We start from the raw sequence: 12,595 nt of genomic DNA on the forward strand, positions 1-12,595 counted from the left end.
ACTGAGGCTTTCCCACGTTTATCATGTATGTAAGTCTTCTATCCATTGTGCATTTTTAGGCGTTTTAGTAAGTCATGACGACAATGTGAAGGCTTTATCACATTCTTTACATTCACAGTTTCTCTCTAGGGTCAATTTTTACATGTTGAGTTAGGCTTGAGGAAACAGTGAAGGCCTTCAGTCAGTGTGTACATTCAAAGGACTTGTCTCCAATGGGACTTCAAATGTGTATTTACAGATGTGGAAGTGGTGTAGGCTTTCCCACATTCCATACGCTCACAGGGCTTCGCTCTAGTGTGAGTTCTCAAATGGAATTTCCCACGTTCACCACTTCCTAGGTCTTCTATCCATTGTGAGTTCGTAAATGTTTTTTAAGGAATGAGGGCCAAGCAAAAGCTTTTCCACATTCCTTACATTGATAGGGTTTTGCTCCAGTGTGAACTGTTAAATGTCCAACTAAGCTTGAAGAAAGATGGAAGGATTTCCCACATTCCTTGCATTCATAGGGTTTCTCTCCAGTGTGGATTCTCAAATGTTCATTAAGTCGTGAGGAGTTAATGAAGGCTTTCCCACATTCCTTGCATTTATATGGCTTCTCTCCAGTGTGAATTCTCAAATGTGCTTTAAGAATTGAGGAACTACTGAGGGCTTTCCCGCATTCCTTACATTTATAGGGCTTCTCACCACTGTGAGTTTGAACATGTCTACGAAAGCCTGAAATCCAAGCAAAGCATTTCCCACATTCCTGACATTCAAAGGGCTTCTCTCCAGTATGAATTCTCAAATGATGATTAAGATATGAGGAACTACTGAGGGCTTTCCCACATATCATACATTTATAAGGCTTCTCACCAGTGTGAGTTTGAACATGATTACGAAGCATTGAGGGCCACTGGAAGTGTTTCCCGCATTCTTTACATTCATAGGGCTTCTCTCCAGTGTGAATCATAAAATGTATATAAAGGTGTGAGGAAGTGTAGAAAGATTTTCCACATTCGCTACATACAAATGGTTTTATTCCAGCGTGAAATCGACTGATGTGTTTATTGAGACGTTTCACATTTGCGTAACACTTCCCACACTCCCTACATTCATAGGGGTCTCTAACCGTGTGCATTTGCATATACACAGGGTGACCTGCTGAGGGAACTGAGATCCCTGGAAATGGAAGCATCCATTCATCGAGGTCTCCTCCACTGTGACTTCTCCCCTGTGTCTGAAAGTGGGAATGACTAATGAACGTCATCCCACAGCCACTATTTTCAGAAGGCTTCTCTGCCAGACTGGTTCTCTCATACATGCTGTATGGAGTCAGGTGGAAGACTTTACCACCCTGACTCAATTCAGAAAGCTTCTCTCTCGTAGAGCTTTCCTTTTGCAGAGGACGGAAGCTGTTGGCATACTGAGTATGCTCAAAAGTGTTCTCTCTATTTTCCGTTCTCATGTGTGTCTTAAGGAGTAAGTGTTGGCTTAAGATTTTCCCACTTTGCTCATACTCAGAGAGCTCTGCTCCCTGGTGGGTCCTTTCCTGTTGATAAACAGATGAAAGTTGATGATCGGATTTTCAGATTCATTACAGATTTCACACTTATAAAGCTAAAAACATGATGATTCTTACCATTTTCATTACATAAACACAGCTCCTGCTGACTGCCTTCAAGTTAAATGAGGGAACTCCTCTGACAAAAACCGATGCCATCTACTCTGCTCTTAGAAACATCCATTAAAATTGCAGGAAAATGTTTAGACTCAATCCCTCTTATATATGCGGAAACTTGTACTCGTGGTATCTAGGAAGCAACAACTTCCAAGACAGGTTTGGATTATCTTCCCAAATCATAATCGAGTATCTCTGAATTGCTTTCTCTTGGATGAATGCCACTTGTCTCAAATACCTCCTACTTGCACTGATTTTAAAACAAAACTACCAATCTTTTTTTTAATGTGGAAAAATAGGAGATATCACAACTCAACCTTACTTTTTGAATTTCTCTGGCTGTTTTTCCTTCCCCCAAATCCTGGAGAGATGGTGACTCTTTGCTTTGATGTTGAGTTTGCCATTCTAAAGTAAAACAAATGTAAGCATTTGCAGAAACAAATGATAGGTTAAACAATTAAAAAAAGATAAGACTCAGTTTTCTTTACTTTCATATTAAAAACTGTGGAAAAAGGGGGCACATGGGTAGATCAGTCAGTTTAGCATCTGATTCTTGATTTTGGCTCAGGTCATGATCTCACGGTTTTGAGATTGAGCCCCATGTCAGGCTCCATGCCAACAGGTGGAGCCTACTTGGGATTCTCTCTCTCAAAATAAATAAACATTTAAAAAAAGTGTTGATAAAACAATAAAGAAAAAAGATTTCAGCAGTTTGTCTATGGGAAAATTTGGCACTAAGTGCAGATGGTCAAACTTTGGTGGTCTGCTAAAAAATAATTTTTGGAAAATTAAACATAGTGAGCAAAAACAGACTATCATCAAGGTAGAAAAGTAGGAAACCTCTGGACAACTAAGTTTACCAAAATGATATTTTAAAGAAGAAACAGGTCACTTTGTGACATCATAGAAAGCTTAAGTAAAAGAGGGAAGGAAGTTAAAGATACGCAAAAACATCAGAGACAAACGGTTTCAGCACTATGAGACAAAATGAATCTTAAATTTTACACATTGCGAGTATGCCATATTTCAGACTGACTAGTGACATTCTTCTCATTCACCAGCGATATCTGTCACAACACTCACCTGGGAAAACTCCTTTCTCCACTGTCCTCAACTCTTCTTGTTCCAACCTAGCTACTAGGCTGGGTTTTGACTGTTGATATCCTGTCCAGGGGGAAAGGTACATTAATAGAAGAGGACTGTGTAAGAAATGACAAAGCTTCTGATGAAAACAGTAAAATCATTTCAAAAGGGCTAGAAAAAGATTACTTATCTCTGACTCTGAAAGCCTAACCCAAAGGTATGTACACATTTACAGAGCACATAGACATTTATCCAAACAGCAAATAAAGGAGGTGAGGAAAGGAGACCTTCCTTTTGATGGGGAAAGCACTAAAGCTATAGTACTCAAATGCTGGAGTGTGTCGCAATCATCAGGATGGCTTATTGAACATAGAAGACAGGGCAACAGCACCAGCTTTATAATTCAGAATGTCAAAAGTAGGGTCTGATTTGGGGCGTCTGGGTGGCTCAGTCAGTTAAGCGTCCAACTTCAGCTCAGGTCATGATCTTGTGGTCTATGAGTTCAAGCCCCACGTCAGGTTCTGTGCTAACAGCTCGGAGTCTGGAGCCTGCTTCCGATTCTGTGTGTCCCTCTCTCTGCCCCTCCCCAGCTTGTGCTGTGTGTCTCTCTCTCAAAAATAAATAAACATTAAAAAAATACATGTTAAAAACAAAACCCGGGGTCTGACAATGTAAATTCCTAACAATGATAGTGTTAGTTACTGTTGGCCCTAATGCCACATTTATGGAAAACCCATTAAAGATTACAACCCATTAGTGCAGGGACTATGCATCTCTTATTTCCAATTATGTTTCAGATTAGGCATCACCAAGGCTGGAACACCAAAAATACATAGTCCAAATTTGTTCCTAAAGATGTTACAAGGAATGTTGGCAGCCTTACCTACTGTGACCAGGTTCTGGTAGTTCTCCAGCATCACGTTTCTGTATAGGTTTCTCTGAGCAAGGTCCAGTAATATCCACTCCTCCTGGGTGAAGTCCAATGCCACGTCATCAAAGGTCACTGCGTCGTCAAAGGTCACTGCAATCTAAACCATCACACCGGGATTGGCTTGAGACAAGAAACATCTCCGCCAACATTCATGGGAGAATGAGGACAGGAGACTCAATACCGATGCAGGGTTATGAGGTTTCTCATTATCCTCCCATGGTTCTGTGGTCCTAGGTACTCTTCTCTCAATCTAGACTCACTCACTGCTCCACTCCACTCATATGGTTTTAATGTCACCTTTTATTTATTTTTTTTATTTTTTTATTATTTTTAGTTTTTTTTTTTATTTTCTTTTAACGTTTATTTTTGAGACAGGGAGAGACAGAGCATGAACAGGGGAGGGTCAGAGAGAGGGAGACACAGAATCTGAAACAGGCTCCAGGCTCTGAGCCGTCACCACAGAACCCAACGCGGGGCTCGAACTCACGGACCGCGAGATCATGACCTGAGCCCAAGTCAGCCGCTTAACCCACTGAGCCACCCAGGCGCCCCTTAATGTCACCTTTTAAACAAGACCTTATGGGGCGCCTGGGTGGCTCAGTGGGTTAAGCGGCTGACTTGGGCTCAGGTCATGATCTCGCGGTCCGTGAGTTCGAGCCCCGCGTCGGGCTCTGTGGTGACGGTTCAGAGCCTGGAGCCTGTTTCAGATTCTGTGTCTCCCTCTCTCTGACCCTCCCCTGTTCATGCTCTGTCTCTCCCTGTCTCAAAAATAAATAAAACGTTAAAAAAAATTTTTTTTAAATAAAAAATAAAAAAATAAACAAGACCTCATGTCAGCTTAACCACAGTAATAGGTCTTCACAGTTTCCTCTACTATAACACACTCCTGAGCGTGCTACAGATCCTTCATAAACAGCACAGAATTACTGAATTCTTTGAGAAAAGGACACTTAAACTGTCATGTCAGAGCTCACAGCAAGGCGGAAGCCTGCATTTGGAATCCATGAGCTTCTTTCTACTTCCAGAGGAAATTCATCTGGGGACTCAGTCCTTGTCTGGAGTTTATTTGCTTTAGGAAGCTCAGGACACAGGTGTGCCTAGAAACAACGTGTTCACCTGGTGGATGTAAATATGGCTTTCTGTTGACTGATATGCTTTTTTATTACCTGATTATAATTTTTCAGCCTGACAGCCACCATCCCTTCTACCTCTGTGTTTTCCTCAGGATGGGAGAAAGGATTCCTAGAAAGAAGATCTTGGGGAAAGGAAAGGATACTTCAGAATACAGAATTGACCCTAGTTCCCAGAATCACCCACCTGAAAATCATTCCATCCTAATTTAAGATCCCCATATATCCCTGCATGAGAAATCTCACAGAAACACACACTACTGCCATAAAATACAATAGCCCTGCCTCACCTGGAGCCAGAAAAGGGACTTGCTAGACATGCTACCCATGAAGAAAGAGGTCATGGTCTTATTTTACAGGTATGGAAACTTAACCCCTAAAACATTTGGTTCTTTATTTGCCCAAAATAATAAAACTCATCAATGAGATTATGCACCACCAATTCCCAACACACACACGAGGAAGCTGACTTAGATAATAGCATTCTCTGGCATATTTCAGCTCTTTCTAAAAGAACAGCAGTATGACTAATTTAGGACCAGGTTGTTGGACTCCAGGTTGTGTGGGGATGACCTTTAGAATTCTCTGGAAATGAGAATCAATAATGACTTACCATGGGTCAAGTCAATGGTTGCCATCCTGGGAGAGTGACGGTGAAGTCTACCTACTGGGAAATTTGATCACTTCAGTACAACTTATGAATCTAGGTGAATATGACAATCTTCATTATTCTTGACATTGGGATACCCACAGTCCTTTTCATACCAATCATTAATCAGCAAGCATTGCCAATCCATCATCAAACATCACACATTAGCTGTCTCTCTGAAGGTGGTATGTGGGAAATTACTGAAAATGTTATAATCTATGGCATGAAAGTCACTAATATCAATTACCATTCACTGCAAATCAGTATGTGACAGATATCTGTCTCACTAACTTTATTATACCAGCTCACTTAATGAGCATAACAACCCATTTCAATAGATATCACTAGCCCTACTTAATAGCTGATAAAGCTAGATTCATAGAACACTAATCATTGGTCCACCACCCTCCAATTAGGAAAAAGAAATCCAGAATTGAATGCAGATAGGCTTGTCTCAAATGTGTGATCTGAGGTTCTTATTCGCAAATATGATCAGTTGTCAATCTAGACCTGCACTGTCCAGTTTAGTAGCCACCAGTCGCATACGCTATTGAGTACCTGATATGCAGTTAGTAAAACAGGATTTTAAATTTTGTTTAGGTAAACTTAAACACATCTACATTCTCAACTGTATTTATTACATGCACGTACGAAGTACATGTCATGAAAATTTTATGTCCAGTGAATTTTGAAATCTTACTATGACTTAAAGAATTTAAGACACTTCCATTTTAGCGGTGCCTGAGTGACTCGGTCAGTTAAGTGTCCAACTTCAGCTCAGGTCATGATCTCACTACTTGTGGGTTCGAGCCCTGCAGCAGGCTCTGTGCCAACAGCTCAGAGCCTGGAGTCTGCTTCAGATTCTGTGTCTCCCTCTCTGCCCCTCCCCTGCTGGTGCTGTCTCTCAAAAATGAATAAACATTAAAAAAAAAAAATTGAAGAAAATTTAAAAAATAAAAAAAATACTTCAATTCTTATATGGGTTACATGCTGAAATATTTGGAATAGATGGGATAAAGTGCATTATTACGTATGATCTCTTTTTGTTTATTTCATGTACAGAAAAGCTTTCATCATATACATGGCCTGCAGGTCATATGTCCATTGGCTAGCATTAGCCTAGAATACTGCTGGACATTATATAGAAGAGAAAAATGAAGTGTTTTATTTAGTTAATACCTTGAGCTTTGGTTGATGGAGCTTACAGTGGCTTGGAGCCCTGAACCTCCTTTTTTAAGTTATCATAATAGGTTTATTCTTTCATTCTTTCCACAAACAATTAAGATAATTGTGGTCCTGTGCTAGGCACTAAGTAGAAAACAGTGAAATATACAAAAAATGTCCCAGGATTTAATGACCCAACATTCCTAAGGGACAAGATACTCAATTATTAATGGATACATCCATTCATCAGTGCTTATGGAGGAAAAACTCAAATAGGTGAGAAAATAAAGACTATCCTATATACAAGCACAAAGGTATACATGAATATTTTGGATTGCTTCTTGGGCAAGGTAAAGACAGAAAAAGAAAAAAACCATAGGCTGTTCCAAACAGGACCCAAAAATATATGAAAAATAATGATGGAAGGATTTTAAAGACTCAGAAGACATTTCAAGTATTCAGCAGCTTCAACGGGTCTTGACTGAGGCTCAGTTCAGTTAAGGTTTGCCCACTTCCCCTTACCCTGGCAAAGGAGCAATGCCAAACCAGTCTGTGTTTCACACTGGTCTATTTTATGAGTCTTCCCAGAAAACCTTCTTTTTGTATTATCACTTGTTTTTCACCAGGTTTTTATATTTACTCCATTGTTAATAAGGCTTCCTTCTTGCCTGGGTGGCTCAGTCGGCTAAGTATCCGACTTCAGCTCAGATCATGATCTCACAGCTCTTGAGTTCGAGCCCTGCGTCAGGCTCTGAGCTATTAGCTGGAGCCTGCTTCAGATTCTATGTCTCCCTCTCTCTCTGCCCCTCCCCTACTTGTGTTCTCTCTCTCTGTCTCTCTCAAAAATAAAACATTAAAAAAAATCATAAGGCTTCCTTCTCACTTTAATATCTTTTAACCTGATACAGTTCAAACGATAACTCCTATGTTAAAGACTAATGACTCGGGGCACCAGGGCAGCTCAGTCAGTTAAGGATCCTACTCTTGATTTCAGCTCAGGTCATGATCTCACAGTTCATTGGCTCGAGACGGCATCAGGCTCCACGCTGACAGTGTGGAGGCTCCTTGGGATGGTCTCTCCCCCACTTTCTCTCTCTACCCCTCCCACACGTGTGCAGACACACTCTCTGATAAATGAACTTACAAAAATTAATGACTTTTCAATAAATTAAACACAGAACAGCAGCCCAAATGCTGATCTACAAAACTGAATCCAAATGATGGTAAACACTAGAAGTTCCAGATTCTTTACCATAAATGAAATTAACCCTCATGACCCAAAAATCTTTTTTTCCAAGAATTCTTATTCTACAGGTGAAAAGACCAGAACCCTGAAAATAACAAGCTGTCACAAACACTGCATCTCAAATGCTGTATAGATTGCACTTACTCCTAGAGGTCTCAAAATGGGGCCTTTGGGCTGAATAAGCCCACGAATGTGTTTACTTTTGTGGCACGTGCACAAACATTTTTCCATTTGGTTTTGTTTCCTTTTCTGATGGAGATGTAAGTGCTATGCAATCAAAAGTGTAGATCTTAAGTATTTTCTGGATGAGCTCTAACAACTGTAGTTACTCACCTTATCACAGTCTTAAAAAAAAAAAGAGAATGGACAGCATATTGAACTTCTAAAAACACAGACAACATACTCGTCTCCCTGAAAAGCCCTCTTCAGCCTTCTAGTTCACTTCCTCACCCTAATTCCAGACAATCTTTCTGATTTCTTTCAGTTTCTATCAGTTCCTAGATAGGTTACTCAGTTTGTAAAACGTTTACAAATATATATGCTGACTTTTTTCTATTTAAAGAAACAATAAGGGAAAAACATTCTTAAATCTCCCAGTGAATTTTGGACTTGTCCATTTTTTCTTATGTTTCTGTCAAGCATTGGTTTATACTTTGTGCAACAATATTATTGGGTACATACAAATTTTGAAATTGAATCATATTAGAGATATTGAATCATCTACCGTAAAGAACTCTGTGTGTAGTAATGATTTATGACAATGCTGTCTGACATGGAGATCCATTTTCTTTTGGAGAGCTCTTTGGGTATCAAAGATGCCCTTTATTTTCCAATACGTGACATAGGCCCTGGCTCAGTGAGGGCACCAAGTGATTGCTGACTGACAGACCAAGACCACAGAGTCCCTACGTCACTCAAAGCACATCTAACTAGGAGCGCCTGGCTGGCTCAGTCAACAGGGCACACAACTCTGGATCACAGGGTCATGAGCTCAAGCCCCAAGGTAGGTGTGGAGGCTCATTTAATAAAAAAATTTTTTTAATTTATAAAAAACACAGTACATCTATCTAGATTACATTGAAATAACAGTCCCTGACAAAATATATATCCCACGTTTTAGGAGATGTAGTTAAGTACTCTAATATGAGTGTGGGGTCTCATGCTTCTGAGCACTCATCCACCAGCTAGGGCATGTCTGTAAACTTCTTCCCCACAGAACCCCTAATGTGGATACTCAGGTGCTGTTTCTTATACCTGTTGTCAACCATGGTTCCCTCCACTCATGGGCTCACCAGTCACGGCTTGACTGTAATCCAGAGGTTTTCCAATGCTTGCCCATTGTGCCAACTACCTCTGCCCCAGGCAACCCAGCAAACTTCTTTACAACCAGTTGACTGCAATGATATCACTGACAATAAGGTCTGACCCAGTCTTGGGGTGAAGGGCCCTGTACAAATGTGAACTTCCCTATTACTCTCCATCACCTGTAGGGTCTGTGAGTTGTTTGTATCTCTGTTACTCTTCCAATGTATATCAACAAATCAAGGAGTGGGGTACCTGGATGGTTAAGCATCCGATTCTTGCTTTTAGAAGCTCAGGTCATGATCTCACAGTTTTGTGGGTTCAAGCCCCAAGTAGGGCTCTGCACCCGTAGCACAGTAGTTTTTTAAAAAGTCTTAACTCCAGGGGCGCCTGGGTGGCTCAGTCGGTTAAGCATCCAACTTCGGCTCAGGTATCTCAGTCTGTGGGTTCAAGCCCCACATCAGGCTGTATGCTGACAGCTCAGAGCCTAGGGCCTGCTTCGGATTCTGTGTCTCCCCCGCTTCTCAAAAATAAACAGTAAAAAAAATTCTTTTTTAATAAAAATAAATAAATAAAAAGTCCAATGAACTCAGATTAAACCCAGCTATAGCATCTAAATGTATCTGCAATATAGACATTCTTGCCAACTGGCAGAATTCCCTTATCTCTGACACATAGGGTAAGGGCCATTATAGTAGGAAAAGTTAAAAGGAGGATCCTGGAACTCCCCACCACCGGACATAATCATCCAGGAATAATACCGACACTGCTGAGGGAACTGCAAAGACTAACACCAACATCCAGTTTGCCCAAGGACTGGGAAATAGAGGACTGGCTTTGAAGAAATAAACCATGGACATCTACAATCACCTCGAGACCAATTCCAGAAACCTAAACTAAACCTAAACTGTACTGGGTTGACATATTTTGTCTATGCTTGTTGTATTTGTTTATTTATGTGCCAGGAATTTATTTGCATAAACTAGGCTTTCACTTCTGCTACATCCTTCCCATTTTGATTAATATACAAGTTATTACAGGATAACATTAGTTTTTAGGTAAAATATTTTCATGAGACTATGACTAAATTTGAGGAGTACTTTACAAATGGACTGTGATGGAGATCAAATGACACTTGATGTACATTTAAAACTCCCTTACGCAATATAATTAGGTACACATCACCCACAAAATAGTTTGTGACAGAGATTTTGAAGCCTCTGAAACTGAAGTTCGGAAACTAAAACTGACAGGCCTGTTTCTGCAAATGAAGTTTTGTTTTTTTAATGTTTATTTATTTTTGAGAGAGAGACAGAACGTGAGTGGGTTAGGGCAGAGGGAAAGGGAGACACAGAATCCCAAGCAGACTCCAGGCTCCGAGCTGTCAGCACAGAGCCCGACGTGGGGCTCGAACTCACAAGCTGTGACATCATGACCTGAGTGAAGTCAGACACTCAACAGACTGAGCAACCCAGGCGCCCCCCCCCTTTTCTTTTTTTAATTTTTTTTTACTGTGCAAATGAAGTTTTACTAGACAAAACCACACACATTTGTTTAGTAAGGGGTATGGTTGCTTGTGCAACTACAAAGGCAGAGCTGAAGAATTCCAGGCCAGATGGCCAGCAAAGCAGAATGTACTCAATGCAAGAGGACTTCAGCCACCTCCACTTTAACCTCAAACTTTCTAACTGATTAAGGTCTTCTTTCCAGGTTCTCTCTGAACTCAGACAAAAGACCATGTGGGCAAACGATCCCCTGATGGAAACCTAAACTTCCCCCTTCGGCAAGAAGTACTGCCTGAGCCACAAGACCCTGCATGATGGACTCCAAGACAGTAATGGACCTGATCTTCACAGCCCACCTGCAGTTACTCACTAACCTTTACCTGGCATTTTTCTTATATGAACCTGTATTTTCAGCACTTTAGCTACATTACTACCTGGGCCTTTTCAGACAAAAAGTTGGCAAGCCTGGTTACTGGACTCACTTATCAGTGTATGAAATTACAGAAAATAAAGACAGCATGCAAGGCACCTGGGGTGACTCAGTGGGTTAAGCAGAGATTTGGGAGGACAGGGGTGTTGAGTGGCTTAGTCCGTTCAGCGTCTGACTTCAGCTCAGGTCATGATTCCAGTTTCTGAGTTCCAGCCCTGTATCAGGCTCTCTACTGTCAGCAGGGAGCCCGCTTTGGACCTCTGTTCCCCTATCTCTCAGGACCTACCCCACTCGCGCCCACTCTCTCGAAAATTAAAAAAATTAAAAATAAAAATAAAAAAATAAAAAGGCGGACTTCAGCTCAAGTCATGATCTCACTGTTTGTGAGTTTGAGCCCCACAGTGGGCTCTCTGCTGTCAGCTCAGAGCCCGCTTGGGAATCTCCGTCCCTCTCACTGCCCCTCCCCCACTCAGGCTCCCTCTCCCCAAAATAAACAAACATTTAAAATAAATAAATAGGGGCGCCTGGGGTGGCTCCAAGCGTCGGACTTCCGCTCAGGTCAGGATCTGAACCCTGGGTGGAGCTCTTGTGCTGAGAGCGCAGGGCCTGGAGCCTGCTTCAGATTCTATGTCTCCCTCTCTCTCTCTCTCTCTGCCCCTCCCCCGCTCACACTCTGTCTCTTTCTCAAAAAAAAAAAAAAAAAACATTTAAAAAAATTAAATAAAGACAGCACGGAAACATCAAAAATCTCAGAAACTCTAAGTTTCGCAAAGAGCGTGTGAGGCTTCCAAGTCAGTATCATGAAGAAACAATGGCTCTGCCGCAGGTTAGAAGAGCCTAAGAGACAAATAATTGTCATATATAAACCTTGAATACATCCGAGATCCAAAACATATTCTGAGGTAAAGTGGAAAATTTTACTTTTTATACAGTACATATTGCATAACATTTTTAATTTTCGTGGCTGAATCACTGTATTATGATTTCAGTAGTAAAACCTCATCCTTAAAACATGCATTACCGAGTATTTAAAGGTCATGTATCATGTCTACAATTTATTTCCTATTTACTCGCAAACAATCCGCTAAAAAATACATTTCTTTATCCAAAGAGCGCAACCACGCAAAATGCGAAAATGGGTGAATCTGCTTCGGTGCACATTCATAGCAACAGTTGCTTACATTTCCTTTAGGTTTAAGATTTTACGCAAAAAATGTCGGGAAAAAACTTAGTCCAAATGCCCCGTTAATGGGAAATCCAGTTATTCTGAAAATGCAGTATTAACGCCTCCATTCTTTTCTCCCGAAGTCCCTGGCTTGCAACTTGGTGGGAATGGACACGCTCAGGAGGGTCTCAGGAAAAGCGACGTGAAAACGGTTTCTCTTTAGTACAAAGACCAGTGGAGCACGTGTGTATAACTAGGTACTGAAACATGCACACTACACACAGCCGAGAAAGCATATCACCTGCCTAAGACAGTGTGTCCCGAAGAAAAGAC

The 12,595-nt window shown here is 41.1% G+C and overlaps 1 protein-coding gene across 1 annotated transcript; it reads right to left on the minus strand.

Moving 5' to 3' along the window:
• Positions 1 to 288: 288 nt before the first annotated feature.
• LOC124522860 (zinc finger protein 501-like) lies at positions 289 to 5,439 on the minus strand. Its single transcript, XM_047094532.1, has 5 exons — positions 5,415 to 5,439; positions 3,624 to 3,761; positions 2,741 to 2,821; positions 2,146 to 2,159; positions 289 to 1,528 (listed from the first exon to the last, which is right to left on the minus strand). Exons 1-5 carry the CDS (start codon positions 5,437 to 5,439, stop codon positions 344 to 346), a joined length of 1,443 nt encoding a protein of 480 aa, XP_046950488.1. The 3' UTR covers positions 289 to 343.
• Between the last annotated feature and the right edge of the window lie 7,156 nt (positions 5,440 to 12,595).

Source organism: Lynx rufus, unplaced genomic scaffold (assembly GCF_022079265.1).
Source record: "Lynx rufus isolate CCGP_SWC_20201006 ecotype Redwood Valley unplaced genomic scaffold, mLynRuf1.p SCAF_4, whole genome shotgun sequence".
NCBI lineage: Eukaryota > Metazoa > Chordata > Mammalia > Carnivora > Felidae > Lynx > Lynx rufus.